Source organism: Empidonax traillii, unplaced genomic scaffold (genome assembly GCF_003031625.1).
Source record: "Empidonax traillii isolate 1590-97213 ecotype Southwest subspecies unplaced genomic scaffold, ASM303162v1 scaffold401:size1000279, whole genome shotgun sequence".
Taxonomy (NCBI): Eukaryota; Metazoa; Chordata; class Aves; order Passeriformes; family Tyrannidae; genus Empidonax; species Empidonax traillii.
In genome coordinates this window covers 751,351-771,634 of record NW_020955594.1, presented here as the reverse complement: position 1 = coordinate 771,634, position 20,284 = coordinate 751,351, and the positions used below count along the sequence as shown (strand labels likewise).

Here is a 20,284-nt window from a genome sequence, read left to right as displayed (position 1 = left end):
AATTAGAGCAAATTGCATGATTTTCTCCTAGTTTCTGGACTTCTTTCCATCCCCCACATCTCTTGCACCACTGTTTTGGCTAGACTTGCAGTTGTTGTGCAATGCTATGTTGGAATAAGAGCCTCCACGCTCAGTGTTATCTTTGGATAACAGCTTTTCTATTTCACCACAGCTTCCATGTAAACAAAGACCTCTATGAAAAATGCACCTGATATACACTACAAGTGTACAACGAAACTGCTTTCATTAGCACAACATCTCCGATGCATTACTTTATTCCTTAAAAATATGTAATTAGTCAACACCTCTCCTTTGATAATCTGTATGCTGAGTTAAATGCTAAATTAATATAAGGGAAATCAGCAAAATACAAAGATTACTTAGGTGCATTTTATCTGCTGAATCAATAGGATTTACTTAGTGCTAATGCACTAACCAGATTATGAGAACTAATGCAGTACTGTTCAATGACAAAAGCAAATAACTCTTTGAATGATCTTGACAAACGAACATGAAATCATCTTAATTTGTATTAACTAATTGCATTTAACATGGATGTTTTTTACCTATTACCTTAAGTGAAGCATCAGTACAGAAACTTCCTTCCCTCATCTCATTTGAGCAGTGAAGTAGATCAGAGCAAACAGTATTAAGAGTTAGTGGAATGATACTATGTAAAATTTTACATCAATGGAGTTCTTTTTTAAAAAGTATTCTCAGAAAGGGATTTACTTTCTCTCTATTTTATTAAAAAGAAAAATCTTCAAATTATTTCCAAATAAATGAGCATTATTGGGAAGAGGAAGGAGGAAGGAAGAAGAGGGAAACAATTCTTTGTTTAAAACAAAAAAGGAAACAACTCTTCTAACTTTCAGAGTAAAGCTTCAGTGCCTCAGTACAAGTTCTTAGAAACAGAAAACCCAGTCCCCTGTCCCAGATGTGTTCACTGAGTTCACAGCACCTACACACCCTCAAGGTATTGTTCACTGGTCAAGAAGAAATCAGAAGCTCGGTGGATCTTCTTCTATGGGAATTGTTTACCATATGAATTAGTGTCCACTGGCAAAATTGAAGCATTCAATATTACTTGTTTTTTCCTTCCCTAGAATCACAGCAATCATAATTACCATGATGATGATCAAGTCACTCTCATCCTCAGGCAACAATCTGGCTTTACAGAATTATTGTGGCCAGAATGCCATTCTTGTATTTCTCATGGAGAGAAGCAGTGACCACATGTACTTCTCACTTGAAGAGAAATACTGCAGACTACCCAGAAAATTCAAGTGTATTACAGAACAGCAAAACTGTGTTGGCTAAAAATACACAACGATATTTAGAGAGGAAAATCTGATAAAGTTCTTCTGTGTTCCTCATGGTTACTTTTCCTGTTCAGAGTCTGCTGTACCTGTAAATTCTTCACCATTATTTTGATTATTTGATTCCAACATGACCCAATCCTGAAGCCTGTAGTTTTATTATTTATCTTAATTCATGGACTTCCACAACAGAAGGGATAAGTAGCTTATTCACTCTCTCAGGTTTTAATTGTCTTGGGAACCAATTTATGTAGCATCATCTATTCATCTGCTCTACAGCAGTTTCTTTGAAAAAGGATTTTTGCCATTTGCAGATATCTGGATCCAGCTCGTTTAGCAGTAGCTCATTTCCCCCTACTCCATGTTATGCTGATGATCTTAAGGGTCTTTTCGAACCTAAAGTATTTCTTGACTCTATGGAAGGAGAAACACTCTTAGCACTTTTCAGTGCCCAATTCTCTTGAGGGAGACTCCCAGAATTCATAGCAGAAAACAAAAGTTGGTACTTATGATTTTGATTCCAACAAGTTAAAAGCCATATAAACAAACCATCAGGGATATAAGATATATTCCTACTTTCAGCTGAATTCTTCTTCATAACTGCAGTATTTTACAATTGACACTAGGAAATATCACCTAGTTACTTCCAGACCATTTCTCCAATTTGTGAAATTAAATTTTATTTTTAATGATATCCTACAAATGGCTCACAAGCCAATATGAAACGTTCTGCAGTGATTAAGTTGTTGATTTCTAGTTTATTCAAGACATGAATCATAACATCAAGACTTTACGTACAATAACACTTTCTAATTGAGCACTGAACTTAACTAAGAGGAGCAGGGTTTGGTCAGCTCTTAGAAGGATGAGCCTGGAGGAGTGTTTCTCCAATTTGCAGTCACTGCAGATAACAGAAAAGCTCACAAAAACATCTTTGGATAAAATTTTGGGGGTTTTGCCCCCTTAGTGTAGTATTCAGACTAGAAACTAGACTTTGGAGTAATTTTTCTGATACTGACCTAACTGGGCATTTTTCTGAGATTTTCATTAGTGCCTGTAAGAATTCCTCTCCACTTTGCACCTTTGGCTTCAAATGTGCAACTCTGTCTGAAATACTTTATGCTCACTGAATATAAGATATAAACCACCAGTTGATTGCAAAACTGTGACAGCTCCTGATAGCTCAGTGATGTCTAGAGACTTTTTTGTCACGTCTGTCTTCTGTGGACCAAATCAAGGGTAAATTTTGAAACATCTCAACTTCCCCTGTGAACAAATAAGATAGTGTTAGTTATCTCCTACCCTTCTGGACATGGCTTTAAGGCAGGGCTTGCTCACACCTCATTGCATTCCAGTGGCACACCTGTGCCGCCTTCACAAAGCCCTCATATGAATCACACGCACAATTGGCACCTCTTGTCCTGCAAGAGAAGCAATATAACTGAACTCAAGCACTTACCCACACTCTAATCGTCCGTTTCAATAGCTGTGTGATTTCTCACTGGAACTTGGCATAGTATCCAGTGTGCATCATCTGACATCAGTTATTTTTCCACATTGACAGCCAAATGGATAGTTATGTGTATACTGAGAGGGAGGGTGAGAGGGAGGGAGGAAGGGAGAGAATCAGGCTTAAAAGTGTTAATTTAAAGCAGCTTCTTTGCCGAAGTTTTCCGTTATCAATCTTCCTTTCGTTTTCTAAGTAGCCTTTTAATCTCTGCATTGCTACTCAAAGATCAAAGCCTTCCTATTTCTTGACCAACTAACCATACATTATGGTTAAGCTGTGAAGCACTGGGTTTTGTAAGAACCATATGTGTAATAATCTGCAGGTTCTTGAGCTGATACCAAAATTATGGCATCTCTGAGGAAGGCTGAACTTGAAGAAGCTAGGAATGGTGTCAGGGCAAGCAGGAAAATCTAACCACTTTTTTCGAAGAGCTTGAACAGGATTTCATGAGGCAGCATGTTAGGATGTTTGAATTCTGCTGGAATGACTTTGCAGGAGGAGGTACTTTAGCTTAGCACAGGAACCTTTCTCCCAAAATTCATTTGCTTATGGAAAAAAAAAAAAAAAAGGAGTTACAGGAAAGAACAGAGATCCCAAGTTTGGGAGTGTAAAATCATAAATTCTCCTTATTTCAAAAAAGCATGAATACTGGACATCTTTCTGCACTTGAACTATTCATACTCATTGTGTGAGTAATCTGCACATATGTTTCAGAAATACTTTTAGACTGGATAGGATATAAGTGCAAAAGAATATAGCTTTTTGGTGGCCAAAACAAAGAAAAGCTAAATCTGCTCACTGATGATTTAACTGGATTAAAAGCCACTTGAAGTGTGTTCAGTGTTCCTAGTTCAAAGTATTAGTGCAGTTTCTACTGAACAAAACAGAGTGTATGTTAACAGTTAATAACAAGACTAATACAGCAAACCCTTTAGTATGTGGATAGTGCAACTGTTAAGTCACTGCTGTACCAGATCTAATTTAGAAGTCCTCTTTCTGTATCATTAAGACACTGCACAGAGATTTCAATGGCTCATGTGGTCTTATGCAGGTTTTTTCCTAAATGATACAGTAAATTGGCAGGGCACCTTCAGAAAAGCTGGCACCAGCCTTGACTGCAACATCCAGGGATTATAGAAAACTTCACCCACCAGGGCTGTTGCTGTGCTCAGTTTAGAAACATCACAATTCAACAGCAAAGGACTGAGCTATTAGGTTTAACATTTTTCGATAGCATTTTCAGTGCCTTGAAACTTGCCTTGTGTTTTATTCCAGCAAGAACTTCTTTGTTCATTGTTTGCTTTCTTATAGTACTTTGAGGGAAAGACATCTGAATCTAGAAACCAAGACCAAAAATTTTACTCCGACATGCTCTTTAAGGGGATGATGCAAATCTATTGAATTTAGTGGACTCTTGACATCTTGAAAAGGTTTCATTTAAGCTTTTAAATAGATTTGTTTAAAACATGTTTGTGACAAAAGCCAAATCAATTAAAAACAATACGGAAAACGAAGCTGACTATTGATCTTAACGGAGGGAACCACCATAAGATCCTTTATAATCTTCCAACATGTTTATTCATAAAGTACGTCACAGTGGAAACATGCTAGATGACTTCCCAATTTAAACTGGTTAGAGATCCTTTGGGGGGTTCCTGATTATTAGCTGTATGATCTCACCAAAACAGATGATGTAGTATCAATAGTAATGAAATTATCAGTTAATAGATTACTATTGGATTGTCAGGAGGTTATATTCTTCTTGAGAGATAACTAAAGTGTATTGTTCAAGAATTTTTTTCAATGCAAATTAAAACCATGTAATCTCTATTCCCAAAATGAAAGAGAAAATCCTGCAAATGCAGCAGCTATGATAGTACACTCAAGACATATAGAAATCAGATGAAATAGTGCATGAACTATAGATGATCAATACAACAGTCGGAGTAATTTAAAAAATCTGGCTTTCCCATAGTTTCATTTAAACATACAATCAGAAACATCTTTTGCCTGACTTATCTCTCTTTCTTTTCTCTTTTTCTCCACTTTAATGTCTTATTTCTGAAAATAGTGGTGAAAATAGAATAGAAGGAGAAGAATATAGGAAATTGTTATTTTAATGCAAAACGTTACATTGTTTTTAGAGAATCTTTCTCTAGAAAACTGTTTCAGAAGCAAGTGTATCACTGGGCAGACTCTGCTCTACAAAAATTCTGAGACTATTGGACAAGCAGTATTAAGGAAATCACTAAGAGAAAGGATACCTTGATATATGTGCTTATATTTTTGAGTTAAATAAAGACCCAATGTCTTATTCCAACAGACATGATAAAAGAAGTTAAAAGAAACACTCCCATAACATTAAGAAGTTGTTGCCTTCTTCATGGAACATCATAACTGATGAAGCAATTAAGTTTGAAACATTTTAAAATCCTTTTGGTCAAATGCATTTATGCTAAATGACTTCATTCTGACAAAGATCTGTTACTACTCGTAAAGACAGTACTCATCTGTACTTCATTTTCAAACAGGCTTTTTCAAGAAATGCTTCATACTGCAGAGCACAAGATGATGAATATCGCTTAGAAGTTACGACTCCTCTGCAGAGGGTTGACTTGTTCATGGGCCAGTTCAACAGTGTCCTGTTGACTTCGATATCTGTCTTCACCAAAGGGAACCTTACCATTGCTAATCTGGGAACTTCAGAGGGGCGCTTCATGCAGGTAAATACTACTACAATAATTTTACAATAATAAAAAAAAAAACATACTGGAGTTTAGCAGGATGGTGAAAAGTGAGAAGCATTATTACCCCAGTTTTAACAGGGCATTAGAAAATTGAAATTACCAAATAAAATACAACTTCCGGAACATAAACAAATAGCCTAATGGAACACTCAACATTTTAAGTGTTTACCTGGATTTTGTGGTTTGAAGCAATGGTTGTGGAACAAATTTTACCATGATCTCTGCTTAGTCCAGCTGGCTCAGTTCACAGCAGTTTTGGTTCATATGAACAGGAGTTCTTTCAAAGAAAACTAAACTGAAAGCTCTGTCTTGGATACATATCAAATATGTTCCAACCCCAGCTGGGGTAGAAAGATTCAAACAGCTTCAGAAATACACTTCATATGGGTCCTTTGCTCTAGAGGATCAGATTAAACCTATTCAATATAAAATGCCAAGACAGCTTATACTGTAGAAGCAGGAGCCTTAGCATTAGTTGTTTCTATATACTGATCCACTCCTCTGGCACCAAATTCCTTGCTTGTATACCCGTAGCCTATGACTCACAGCTGTAGAATTGAGATTAGCTCCTTTTCCACCTACTTTCAAGTTTCTCTGAATGCATCTTAAATTTTCAGGCTCTTGCTCACTCTGTTCTTCTGGACAAAAGTTGTTCCTATCCTAAAAGAGGTTTTCCATAAAAAGTGGTAAATCACCCTCCTGAGTAGTCTGTCTCCCTCCTCTGAGTACTTAACTAATCTAGACAGGTAAATTATACTACACAACTTCTTTGTAGATGACTAATGAAATAAATGTGATCCACAGAGCCAAGCCGTTTAAAACCTTGGCAGTCAAAATCAAACACCAAAAGACAAAGACAAAATACTTTGAAATCACCAAGGGCTCCCTCTGTTCACCCATCTTATTTCAAACACTGTCATCCTGCAGTAACCTTCTTGGAGAGTTTGACTTCTCCAGCTGCCACAAAGTCCAGTCTGGATGTGCATCTTAACCTGGATATCCTTCTTGCGCCCAGGGACCTGTCTTCTTTTAATTTGCCATTATTATTTGTCTTCTAGTGGGCTTTCTGGAGTATTGGCAGTCTTTGGCCCTTCTTGCTCTGTAGGCTACAGAGAGTCATCCAAGTTGGTAGTGTTGTCCTCTAACCATCATTAACTGAAACCTGATGAGAAGGCCATTACTTGCTGTGTCATTCCAGTTTTCCCATTTCCCATAACCTTCAATTAGAAAACACTTGGGCACATGTAACCTTTCAGGAAAACAAGCCTCTCCTTTCTTGTCTTCTTTTCCCTCATTTTCTGTCCTTACCATGTGCAGTAAATAGGGCTACATATTGTCCCCAGTATATGCACCCTCTCTGGATAAAGGGGATCCTGTACCTCCGGTCTTCTGCACAGACCGGACACAGAGCCTGCAGTTTAATGCAAATTCTGCAATGCTTCTACAGGGAAGGAGGTCGAAGCTATTTGCCACAAAGAACAGATGAAAAAGTGGGGAAAATCATACTTCTCTTTTCCCCAGAAAGATAGGGATTTAACAAAACCTTCAGTGACAAATCTGCCAGCCTTTCCTGCATTTCCCATGATGACTTTGGTAACTTTAAGCTGAGTTTGTCTTCTGCACAGGAAAGGCAAGTGCTAAGAGCTACACACTGAGCACAGGACCAAACTATGCTCTGTTCTTAAAAGCAGATACTGATCCACCGAGCGAACATCAGCAATTTGTTTAACCTTTCTGAAGTAATTTCCTTACTACAAAATACAGTTAATAAGAACTACTCTCTTACTTGCAGCATTTCTTCTGAGCTGTCACAAAGCTTTTAGGAAGGTTTGATAGAAAGCACAAGGGAGCATTATTCTTATTTATAAGGTCCTTTAATTATTCATTCAAGTTCTGCACCACACACTTCATTCAGATGTTTGCGCAACTAAAAGAACAATTAAATATTTCCATAATACATTTCCCATTCCATGTTCAGTTACAGATCAAAAGAAAAGGCCATTGTGTAAACTGCACATGGCCATTAACAGAAATATTCTCATCATTGAATCAAATTGGCTTGAGCTACAGGGGGAAGTCAGCATTGGGCTCATATTGTAGTAAGTAGGAACTCTTTCTTTGAATGTTGGGTGCAGCCAGCAGAGAATAAGCAGACTGACTACCTTTAATGATGCTACCTCTAAATAAAAATATTAGTACTTGTTTAGCCTTTAAGTGGTTTTGGAAGTGATACCAGATCTGTAGGATACAGCAGACACAGATTTTTCCAAAATTTAATGTTCTCTTACATTTTTTTGTTCTTTTTTTTTTCCTGATAGTTATCTAGGAAGCGATTTCAAACATGGTCATTAGTAAATGCCCAACTGAAGCAGATTTGTAGTGTTTCTATGGAAATACAGCTATTAACTGCAACGAGATGGAGATTGTTAAAAATTGAGCTATTATATGACCATTACTTAAGAGAAAAGGGTTTTTAAAAAAATCAAGATTATCTATCAATGACTTAATTTATCAAAAAGATATCCCCAAATGTTTCCACACGTTTTTAGCAAAGAAATGTAATTATGTTCTTTTTTGTTTCATTCACAAATCTACTGGAACTTATTGCAAAGAATCCTCAGCTGTTCGCTTATTACGCATCTCACTTTTGCACGGTCATTTGGATTCATATTTTTAGCTCTTTTACAAGCAAATACTGAATTTTCTTGTGCACTCCTTTTGTAACTTGTAGCTATTCAGAGCTGACGATACCTTTCAGACACAGGCATGCTTTCAGAGAAAATTAGTTACAGAATTCTACCTATCGGGGAACCTGTTTTAACACTGGTTGTATTGTGTTAGTATCTTGAGAACATAATTTCATGCCAACTAGTTAAAAGCAAAAGAAAAAAAAAGTCATATAGGTTTCTAAAATTAGAAAATCAGCTCAGCCCTTCCAGTGCACCCAGTTCATCTTGTATCTTCTTTGAAATTCCAATCCTTACTATATTTAGACAATTTAGTTTCTGACATAAATGTCAGTACTATCAGCCATCCATGAGATTAAAAGAAATAGTAGTACAGTACTTCTGTCTCTAACAACCGCACCCTGCAGTGCCCAAATACGAAACAGCTTGGTTAAAGTAATGAACATTTCAATCACATTTTTTCTGTATTTACGGTTTCCTTTAGTTGTTGAGAAATGGTAGGGGGAGGGGGAAATCTTTAAAATGTAGTAACTCTGTCACCTAAATTGAAGTGAAGCTCCAAGCCTGTGCTGTGGGAGCCAGGAGGTGCAGCAGCAAGCTACTCATCCTCAACCTGAGAGAAATTTTTTGTAAAATGTTTCTCGTATTCCCCCAGTATACTTGCTTATACTTGATCAGCAGCCAATCAGTTGATTCTCTGTCTTTTCTTTCTTTCATCTTTCTTGCTGCTTTTCCATCCCTTGTTGCATTTCTTCTGCTCATCACTTTCTGCCTCCCTACTCACCCCTCATCTCCGACTTTATTTCTCTCTCCGTTCGTTTTTATCTCTTTACAACATGACTACAGCACAGCAGTGCTGAAAAATTCAACAGATTTAACATGTACCTTTTTCCTCCTGTAGGTGATGGCTACCAGATTCTGGGGTTCTGATGTATTTTGAAATGTATCAGGATGAATAGTTCCTAACTTTACAAGTGATTCCACCAAAGCTTATAGCAATACCCATCAAAACTGTGTTAATGACTCAACCACAAACACAGCCCACATGTCACTTATTTCAAAAAAGTCTTTTAAAGAACCAGTAATATTCAGAATGCAAAAGCAGGTATATTTTATCCAACCAAGGAATATTCACCTGTTGTTTTTCTGCTTGTGCTTTTAGTTTGATAAAATAGAATTATTCACTTGAATTGCTCTGGAAAACTCCAATACAGGAAAGTAAATACAGCCTCCTTCACTAAATGTTTACTTTTTTCCAGCCAAAATCTAGAACTAAAATAAAATCAATATGGATGGTACAAATACAGAAGATTCATGAGTTCTTTTAAGGAGGATAATTTGGGCCAGGAGGTGAATTCCAAATCTCTCCTGGAGAGTACTGCAGCCCATTCACATACTGAGCATGTTTTGGCTGCATCAGAAATGTTAGCTCTGTATTTGGCCATGAATAGCCTAGAGTTTGTAGTTTACCAAATATTGTGGAGTTTCTGTTACAAAACAGAGGAGTAATAATTTTTCTAAGACAGCTGACATGCATGAGACAGAAAAGAAAAATGGCTTTACTTCCTTCCTAAGCTGGAGCCTGACAACAAACTTTTTTTCTCCCTTCTTTTTTTTTCTTTTCTGTTGAGAAGTTGCAGCTGTTTTGGCCTTTCTTATTGTTCTTGTTTTCGGACTGTGACTGGGAACACAGACTGAAACTACAGCTGTTGGGTGCAAAGTGAATCAGGTATTTCACAGTGGTTACTTCATTAGAAAACAGCACCCAGTCACACTGCTGTAGCTGAGGAATAAGATTTTCAGCTGGTGTAAGCAGCCTTACTCTGCTCAAGCCAAAGAAGCTGCACTGAGAATACAACTCACAACTGATAAAGATGCTTTCATTATCAGCCAGTATTTTGGGATGTTGTAATTTATTAAAAAAAAAAAAAAAAGAAAAAAAAAGAAAAAAAGAAAAAACCAAAACACCTCATGATATATTGAGATAAAATATCTTTTATTTTTGCTCTTTTTTTTAATTTTATTTTTTTCTTCCTGGAGCTTGGTATTATTTCAGAAAGTGGCTTATGAGAGAAGAAGAAAAGAGCAAGTTCTTCAGGAAGGGGAAGTCTTTATGATAGCTCTGGGAAGTGTGAGGTTTGGGAATATTTTACAAGATTTATTCTGAAAAGCTCATGGCTGAAAACCTGTAACAGTGAACAAGAGACTGATGCCCTTGATGTATGCAGAGACTGGATTTTGGCCTAACACAAGGGTTGGAAGCAGAATACTGCGTGTACTCCCTGTGCTTCAAGCTGGCCTCACCAGGCTAACACCCAACTAAATACACTGCTTGTTGGTGACCTTCTTGAGGAAGAAGGGGCTAGAGAAGTTTTCACTGTGCAATTTACAGCTACGATGGGCAACCACTCTCTATAGATGCAGTTTTGGTAGCGGGGTCATCTCATCCTTCTGACTATACCAGTGAAACTCAGTGCACAGTGAGGCTGCACTGGGCTGCATGTGGAGTGGTGCAGTAGGACATTCATCCTGTTGCTTCTGGAGGTGAGGAAAGGGTCTTCCCATGGGCATACATACTCCCTGAGATGCCTTCAGCCACATGCTGGCTGCAGTCCTGTCCAATCTGACTGGACATGAGCCAGCTCTAGCTGAGAAGCCAAGCATTAGCAAAACATGGTAATGCACTGTCATGTCTGAACAGACTCTGGAGAGAAAATGGCTTCGGGCACAAAACCCAAAGCATGATGGCACAGGTAGGCATCATAGGATTACAGCATATCAGACAGCAGGCCACTCACCCTCCTCAGGAGCTCTCCGAACTTGTTAGACGTGAAACAATACCGATTAATAGTAAGCCTTATTCTGGAGACCTGTTATATGCCAGTATTTTTAACTAGATTTTTTACTAAGAAAGGATGTATGGGATTATAATAAATGTTCAAGGAGTATAGTTCTGGCAGGGGGTAGGATGGATAAGGGAGAGGTAAAGTAAAAAGTAAAAGTACTCAGTGATACCTTTTCCAGCACTCTTCAGCATCTGGCACTTAGAGGCCCAGAAATTCCCAGAGCTGGAAACTGCACCCATATTTGGCACTTAATATTCATTTATGGACTCCTCTCTCCTTAGTATTGCTTATTAGTTTTTTAATTTATTTTTGTTTTGTCCTCCATGGTATGCTGTGACATTGAATTCAATAATTTCATTCCACTTTGAATGATGAAGAGCTTCTTTGGGCTTTCCTTAACCTGCTGCCTTTTCATTTCTTTTGGTGCCCCTGATTCTGATGAGGAATAGGGATGAGGCTCTCACAGATCTGTGGTTTGGGAAATTTTCACACACTGAGCACAAGTCTGGTGGCTTTCACATCCAAGTAGATAGAACACTTGATAGCCACACTTATTTCCCAGGAATACTTATGATTAAAAACAAACACCACCACCACCAAGCTTTAACACACATCCCATTTCTCCAAAAAGAGAGAAATTAGTATGTGTCGTAGCTGCTTTCATAGATTACATGCCAGGGAACATAATGCATGCTGCAGAAATTAATATAGACAAAAATAATCACATCTGCTTTTTATTTGTAACTGCACTCAGGGATTGGAAAAATTTGTCCCAGAATTCAACAAGAAGAGAGCCAAGCCTTCAGCATTGCTCTCCTCTTGCAAACAGCAAAGCAGCAAGACCTCACCACTCCAGGAATCAAGGCTCAAAGCCATGGTATGGTGCCTGTCAGCAAAATGAGTTGACACAGAGCAAAGAAATACAGAACTTTGCATCTTTCAGTGTGTTCAGTCAAATCCAGTTTATACTGTAGTGTACTAGAAGACTTAATGCACCTTTGAATTTATCAAACTCCTTTTGATCTAGTTCCTGTCCCTCTAGGCAAACATAGCTGTAACAAAACAGAGCAAATGGCAAGCCATATTTGAAGCAAGTGTGAGGAGGTCAAGGGATAGATGAACATGGACTTTAAACCCTTCAGAGCCAGGAGGAAGAAAGAGTGATGGGATGCCCATGGAGTCATTGCAGAAGTTGTCCTCACTCTCCTGCCTCAGTGGCCCAGCAATTCATCTGGCGTTTCAATACTGGCAGTCTGACCTATTTAAGGCTAAGCACAAACTGTGTGCATGTGCATCTGTAGGAGTGTGAATAGCTGCAGTTCTTCCATCTTTATAATTTTTCAGCTAACAGAAAATTGTAGCAAACTCTTGATAAGTAACATTTTCATATATATAGCTCAGCTTTTAACATTTATGATAGCAGTTGTTTCTGTGGTAAAAAAATATTGATTTATCCCATGCAAAAAAGTGTCAAATATTGAATAATGCAAAATCCATGTAGTCAAATTAAAATTAACACCTGGTGCCGAATAACTTTTTTGAGAGCACATATGTTTTAATATTCAGTTTGAGTAGAAAAGCTTATAGTCTTCAGAGGAGATCTATTATATTCTCCATGGATTAGAATGATATACAGCATTTAGATAGCTACATATGTGCCCTTTGCAAGGCTACGCTTCATATCCCAGGGCATTTGAGGCATTGCACAATAAAGTTAACCCTGAGCCTAACTCTGCTGGATAATGGCATACACCTGCCAGACATCTAGGGAAAAAAATAACAATATGATACTTAGATGGTATTCCTTTAAGAAGGCCTCTCATTTTTGCAGAAGATATTTCAACATTTAGACAGTAACATTTGTAATTCAATCCTGCTGACTAGCAGAACTGTGCATCAATGATTTGTAAAAGAAGCTGTTGTATTCTGTTTTTCAACTAGGATTACTGCAGTCTCAATTTGCCATATTATGCACAGATGAACCTAAACTCAGATATTCTTATTTAACATTAATACTGGCTGATGGCAACTAAATAATATTTAAATTAATAATTTTAGTGTTCATGGACCTAAGTGATCACTGTGATCACTGACTTCCAATATAAAGAATATGTTAATTAATATATTAATTATTAACTGTTGGTTGTTATTTTCATGGAAGTAGTTTGAGCTATGATGAAAGGTAACATAATTGTTTGGTTCTCTTTCTCTAGAGGGACATAAATTTTGCGTTTGCTTTGAGAAGGATGTCTGGCATTGTAGTTACTGATATTGAATGTGGTTCTCGGAAGGGTTATTTTTAAGGACATCAGAAGAGCCACATGTATATAAACAAAGGGTCCATCTAGTTCAGTGCTCTGTCTCCAGCAGTATTGACAAGTGGATGCCTAGGCAACATGGCTAGTGCCTTCTCCTCCAAATCTCCAGCTGTTCTTCCTTCTGGGGATTCCCTGAGCTATTGAGTTTTGTCTGTTTAGCATTTTCCCTGTACCTGTGAAGTTTCCCTTTGAATGTGTATTTCTCTTGCAGTCACATCCTTTGGTGAGGAGTCCCATAGGGCATGACATATTGGTAGGATGTCGTACTCTTTTGTTTGCCTTGAACCAGAGTCTCGGTTTTGTCTTTTGATGGTATTTAGTACTTTTATTAGAATAAAATCATAGAATAATTGAATCATTTAGGATTGAAAAGACCTCTAGTGTCACTGAGTCCAACCATTAACCTAACAGTGCCAAGTCCACAACTAAAAAATGTCCTTAAGTGCTGCTTCTAGATTTCTTTTAAATAGTCCCAGGATGGTGACTCCACCACTTCCCTGGGCAGCCTGCTCCAATGCTTGACAACCCTTTTGGTGAAAAGATTGTTCCTAATACATAATCTAAGCCTCCCATGGTGTAAATTGAGGCCATTTCTTCTTGTCCTATGCCTTAGGAGAAGAGACCAGCCCCAACCTGGCTACAACCTCCTTTCAGGTTGTTGTAGAAAAGAACATATGGTCAGTCTCTACTCAGTCATGATTCTGTATTCCTTTTTCATAGATTCCACACCTGCCATACTCAGTCATTGTTCATTACAGCCTTTTGATTATCTCTTACCTTTCTCTGAGCCTTTTCACTTTTTAACATGTTCTTTTTGGCAGGAAGCAACCAGAACAGCACAGAAATTTCGGGATTTGGGCAAGCCATGAACTTCTATGACAGCAGGATGTTTTCTGATTTGTTCTGTAATCCTTTTCTAATAATTCCTAAGTTTTTATAAGTTTGAGGTTTTTTTTTGGTTGCTGAAAAGCAGTTGACTATATATCATGTACTGCTTTAAATTAATGTTCTTTGTTGTATTTTACCCACCATTTTATTGTCTTGACATGCTGTCTTGTAAAGACCTTCTGCCATCCTTGATAGTCTGTCCTCATCCTTATCAACTTGAATTCCTTCAGATCATCAGAAAACTTTGTCACTTGGACTGCTCAACCACTTTTCTAACTCATTTATGGGTGTATTGAACAGTATGGATCCCAGCACAGGCACCTTGTAGTACACCTCTGGTGATTCTCACTATTGCAAGCACTGACTGTTTACTGCTAATGTCTGTTTGTTCTCCTTTAGTTAATTACTTATTTGTGTAAGACCTTCCCTTTCTCCTAACTGCTGGAGAGTGCAGGCATGCAGATATGCGTTTGTTTCTCTTATGCTCTGAAGAAATGCTTGGTTAATAAATTATTAAAATGTAAAAAACTCCACAACACAATACTTCCACTACCCTCTCCCTCCCATCCCCCCCCCCAAAAAAAAAAAAAAGACACCCCAAAAACCCCCAGGACTTCATAGTTTTTGCAAAGAGAAGTCCTTCTGTAGTAGTGAAGCATTTGCCATTCCATGGCAGAAGTAGCCCTGTATAGTGGTGCATCCATGGCAAATTAAAGTTACACTGCACACATACCAGCCCAGTCCCAAGCCATAAAAATCAGAGGTTTATGAGAATGACACTGGAGTCCTAAGTAGCCTCTTGTTTCTACTGTAGAAGCCGTTTTCGAATTGCCTTTTTTTTCAGGATTATGTTGGATAAGGGTAAGATAGAATTTCAAGGATTGGGCTGGTGTGTGCAAAACCCACACATTTATATACATAAAAAAGAGCATTTTTGCATCTACTCTCTGTTAAGGCAGTACTGTAGGCTGATAGATTAGTTCTAAGCAAAATCCAAACTTTTATTCTGTGGTCCCAAATGAGTTAGGAAGTGTCATTTGAGCTCCCTGTATGTCATGAGGTCAAAGTCTATTCACTTGAGATTTGAGCAGGTGATTTGAGTATCAGCCTCAGTAAAATAAGAGTCGGTCAGTGTTTAAAGTACCAAGTAATTTTTCCAAGATTGTAGAGATGGAATCCAAATTTTCATGTATTGCTGTGAGGCCGGAATGCAGATGTGTTTAAAGGGTTAACACTGTGGCTCAATCAGAAAGAATGCTTGGCAATAAGAGGAAGCCTGGATTAATGATGGAAAAGAATTCTTAGCATTTTATAGCAGTGGGTATTTGAGATGAGACACGGCTAATGATCAACTAAAAAGGTATTTGCAGCTGTGGTGCTACCTCTCCCCATAATGCCAACATTAATCAAGCTTTTTCATGCAGCTTTCCAGTCAATTCTACTTTTCATTGTCCCGAATAGAAAAACAGAGCTCATGCCCTGTTACACTGAGTCAGAGACCACACTTCTGTGTCACCAAAAATGATCATACCTTATCGATTTCTAAAAGCTGCACTTTCTGTGCTGTGAAACAAATCCATACCAAAGTCTGTAACAAAGCCAGTTTAAAGGAAAAAAAGCCTCTTGTAACCCCAAACTATAAATACCTCTGGGATGTGGAGCGCTTATCACCATGAATTAACTGCTCCTATATTTTATTTGAGTCTTGAATTACCAACAAAATCAGCTGTAATTACAGCATCTCTAAGTCTAGTTTTGGAGTCAGCCATCTTGGTGAAAGACCTTGGCAGTGTGAAAAGCCAGTGAAATTGTATAAGTCAGTGTCTTGGCTGTGCTGATCCTGCCTTTGGAGTCAGAAGAAAAGATTCATTATAGTGAAAAATGAAACATTTGACATACAAGTTATTTCCAAAATGGCTTCAATCTTTTTAAATAATGAACCCCATTGAATCCTAACTTCTCAGCAAATGTTCATTATCTAAATTCCTTAAGTAAACTACACATGATGAGCTTTTGAAACATGAACATGATCTTCCCTCATGTAAACAATCCTCTGCCTTTGTTGCCTGATGCTATCACATTTGGGTGCACATCCTTCTGGATTGCAGGCCCAAGCCTATAAAATCTCGCTATCAAATATCCACACTGATCTGCAGATGCTTTATGCCTCTGCTTAACAGCCATGACTCATCCCGTTAAAGTCAACAAAGTTACAGTAGTAAAGTTAGGCGTGTGTTTGCAGAAAGAGATCCAGATTCTCAGAAGTATTTAGGTAATTCAAGATTCAGAGAGATGACCAGTGGGGAAATTTCATACTGGTGTGACTAATCTCCCTAAGATCTCCTAGAATCTAGAGAGAGGGAAAGAGAGGAAAGGCTTTTGCAAAGGGGCTTCAGGACAACTAAATTAGGCTTCTGTTTTGGAGCATCTCCTAAAGGAGCCTCCAGCATTCCCTGTCATTTAAGAAGTGCTTTGAATGCTCTGTCCTGGACACCTGGCAGGAGCCGGGCCTCAAGGTGCCCATCCACATCTGGCAAGGAGCTTGTCTGAGCAATAGCCATGTCGCCAGCTCTGGCGATCAAGCTCTGTGTACTTGTGACTCTGCCCACAGCAATAATCTGCCATAGCTTTGTATTCTAATGGCCCCACATGCAGCAAGACTAGAGACTGCTGACACAGGGTAAAGTTTACTTTTCAAACTGAAGGACCAAAGTGAAAATAAAATATATTGGACTTCAGCAGACCTGGAGTTTTAAGATTCTTTTAAATAGATGTTGTAGATAAAATTCTTGATTCTTAAATGTACAGGACTGATTAAATGACCCATCTTCAGTTTTTATGGTGACTGAAATTAAAGGACTAGGAGACATGCAATGACTCCTTCACATTTTAATAAATATGGTGTATTTTGAGGATCCTCCAACAGCCATGATTTTGCTGTGTTAAATAAAGTAGATTTTATAGTGCTTTAATCAGATCATGATGGAACATTATGCAAAATATTATGCAATGTAATGCAAAGTAATTAATGCAAGCAGAGAACGTGAGACTGCTGAGCAGCATGCATTTGTGTCACACACTGCCTGCTGATTTTCAGAATTTCTCTCTTTCTTAGATAGTGGTTTCCCGTTCAGAACCCACAGCTCCACATGTCAGCTTTCAGCTAGACTCCCACCCCGTCTCTCCCCAAGTTGTTGTCAAGAATTCATTAGCAGATGATGGTTATACCCTGGTAGTGACTGGGGAAAAGGTGAGTGGTTCATACTCTAATCCTTCTGTGCACTTTGTAAACCTGCCTTCACAGCAGCAACATTCAGTAAGAGCAGCTGTTCACACCGCTGCCTTATGTACTGCATCCTCACAGCCTTGCCATTCCCTTGGGAACACTGCGGGGCGGGGGGCAAGTTTCCTCCAAGATATTTTTTTCCCCTACTGAACAAACCAACAGGCTAATATTGAGAAATGTTTAAATAACGTAAGAGCTGTGATATAAACCAACAAAAGCCAGGAAATGCAAATTTAAGGCTGAAACCCTGTCCCTAATTCAAGTGCTTGCAAAGACAAAACATACAATGGCTTAAGAAAAGAATGGCGGTCACAGTTTCCTGGCTTTTGTTGATTTGTGTCATAACTTTTTAAGGAGGGTTTTGTGTGCAAAAGTTACACGGGTGTGTTTAAAACTGGGAGTCAGTGTTCACAGTAATGTTTGAAAATTACTTTAGCATATAGTCTATAAAGAGTTAATAAAAGATGAAGAGCTATCGTAAATATGCTATTGTCATAAGTAGGTATGTATTGAATAGGTTTAAGACATCAGCAGATAATATTACAGATAATCCTAAACTATAATCGTAAGCAATAATTTGACTGCTTGAGTTCTATAAAAATTTACCGAAATAGATCATCCATTAGTAAAGATTTAATTTAAAGATTAATCATTTACTAGAAATATGTGAGATATTTATAAGAGTGATCTTCAGAAAATGTCCAAAATAAGTTTAAGGAAGGTACAGAAATATAGACAAGTGTGAGGTACTTATATAGTAATGTAATTATATACTAATTTCAATATTTTGTCCAAAAATAATTCTTATATATTTAAAGTGACTATTATCGTAATTATCCTGCTATTTCAGGTAATATACATTTTAACATATATTTTAGGTACAGTTTAAGTTTTTTGACGATAGGTATCATAAACAAGTACATGGGCAGTCACAATCTGTAAGTGTGTCACGGGCATTAAAACAGCCTTGCCAAAGTTGAAATAGCCATCATGACTATTTTTACAAATGTATGAACTAAGGCATACTGAGATACACTGCTTTTTCCAAGAACTAGTGCAGAATTGGGAGGAGCACACTGCTGTTTTCTTTCTCCATCAGCAAAAAATTCTATCTTGCTGTAAACACCAGATGCTGGTAGTAACTGTATATAACATTAAGATGCCTTTAGGGTTTCTCCCAAGCGAATTTAAAATCATGTCAGTTAAATTACTTATAAGATCCTATAATTACTGAGCTAAAGAGAAGTCGAACTGAGGCTTGCACATCTGAAATCTGAGTAGCACCACCATGCTATGCATAAATAGAGACTCTCCTTGCCACTTAGTGTATATATTAAAATGATCCTGTGCTTTATGTCTCTCCATCGACAGATAACGAAGATCCCACTGAAGGGGCCGGGCTGCCATCACTTCAGGTCCTGCAGCCAGTGCCTGCTGGCACCTGCCTTCATGCAGTGTGGCTGGTGCAGCCAGCAGTGCCTCAGGTCTCCTGAGTGCCCCAACAGCACCTGGACCCAGGACACCTGCTTGCCTAGGGTTTATGAGGTAAAGTGGTGGATTACTCCCACTTCTCTCTAGGGAAGGACATGGTCTGCTCTCTGTGGACATTTTCTGTTTATGTACTTGTCATAAATTAAGTGTCTGCTCTCCTTAACTTCCCCTCAGCCTCAGTGTCCACAAATCCTCTGGATGGCTACGCATGCTCTCCCTGAGTGCTGTGGACTGAGGTGCTCATGGTCGACAGGTCTATCTGATTATCCTGAGCAGCCATGGGAGAACCTTGGCCCTACAAAGCACTTCTGGTGGGGAAACAGCATGGGTCTGAGCCAGCCTGGCAGGGGTCTAATGGGAAAGGCCAGTCACAGAAAGGAGTACCCCTCCTCTTGAAGGGGAAAATGGAGAAAAGCACTTCCTGCCCACAGCCTGAACCAGTGCAGGAGGTCTGTGGCTCCCACTCTTCATCTGTCCCTGTGCTGGCTCCAGCAATGGAGGAAAGTATGGTGTCTCTCTATGAGAAAAATTCCCTTTCTGCTCTACCCAAGCTCCTGGAGAAGATGCTTTTTTCATGATGTCGCTCCCTGGCTCCTTGTCCCATGGGTCCACTTGCCACCAATGGGGGACAAGCCTGTAGCTGCACACCCTGTGCCCCAGGACAGGGGACAGCCGGAGGCTGCTGCCAGCCAGCCAGAGATCATCAAGGTTGTGCAAGCTTGAAATGAGCAGAGAGCTGCACTGGTATGGCCCAGTTTTAATTTAGGTGTGGTTAATGCAGGATTCATGCTGTACGTGTAATCAGATCTTCTCAGGTGAAGTGTGACATAACCGTGAAGGCAAAAGTTTGTAAGGCACTTGATGGACTAGGAATCTGAGGGAAGGACAAGTGTAAAACTTCCTGCTAGTATTTATACCCATTTACTTGTCTTAGTGCATTTAAACTACATCATGTAGTTAAAAGTACAGTTTCCTTTATGGCAATACAGCTTATAAACAGGGATGAAAATCTGATGTTTCTCTTAGAGAGAAAGGAAGACAAAAGTGGGTTTTAAATTAATAATGTATTTCTTTCAACCAGGCAGATGATTTCATGTACAACAACTTCTTAAAGAGCAGACAGGCAAAACTGCTATTAATCCAGAAAGAAATCTAGAAACACATGTTTACAGGGTAGGTTTATTTATCATGT

General features: G+C 38.5%; 1 protein-coding gene across 5 annotated transcripts in view; it reads left to right on the top strand.

Annotated features, from left to right (window-relative positions):
* The window catches only part of MET (MET proto-oncogene, receptor tyrosine kinase), a 93,680-nt gene that overhangs the window by 28,052 nt on the left and 45,344 nt on the right, over nt 1-20,284 (top strand). For all 5 annotated transcript variants that reach the window (XM_027893678.1, XM_027893679.1, XM_027893677.1 and 2 more), the window contains exons 3-5: nt 5,361-5,552; nt 17,431-17,565; nt 18,973-19,146. In XM_027893678.1, coding sequence (XP_027749479.1) covers nt 5,361-5,552; nt 17,431-17,565; nt 18,973-19,146 — 501 coding nt within the window. The remainder of the gene's footprint in view (nt 1-5,360; nt 5,553-17,430; nt 17,566-18,972; nt 19,147-20,284) is intronic.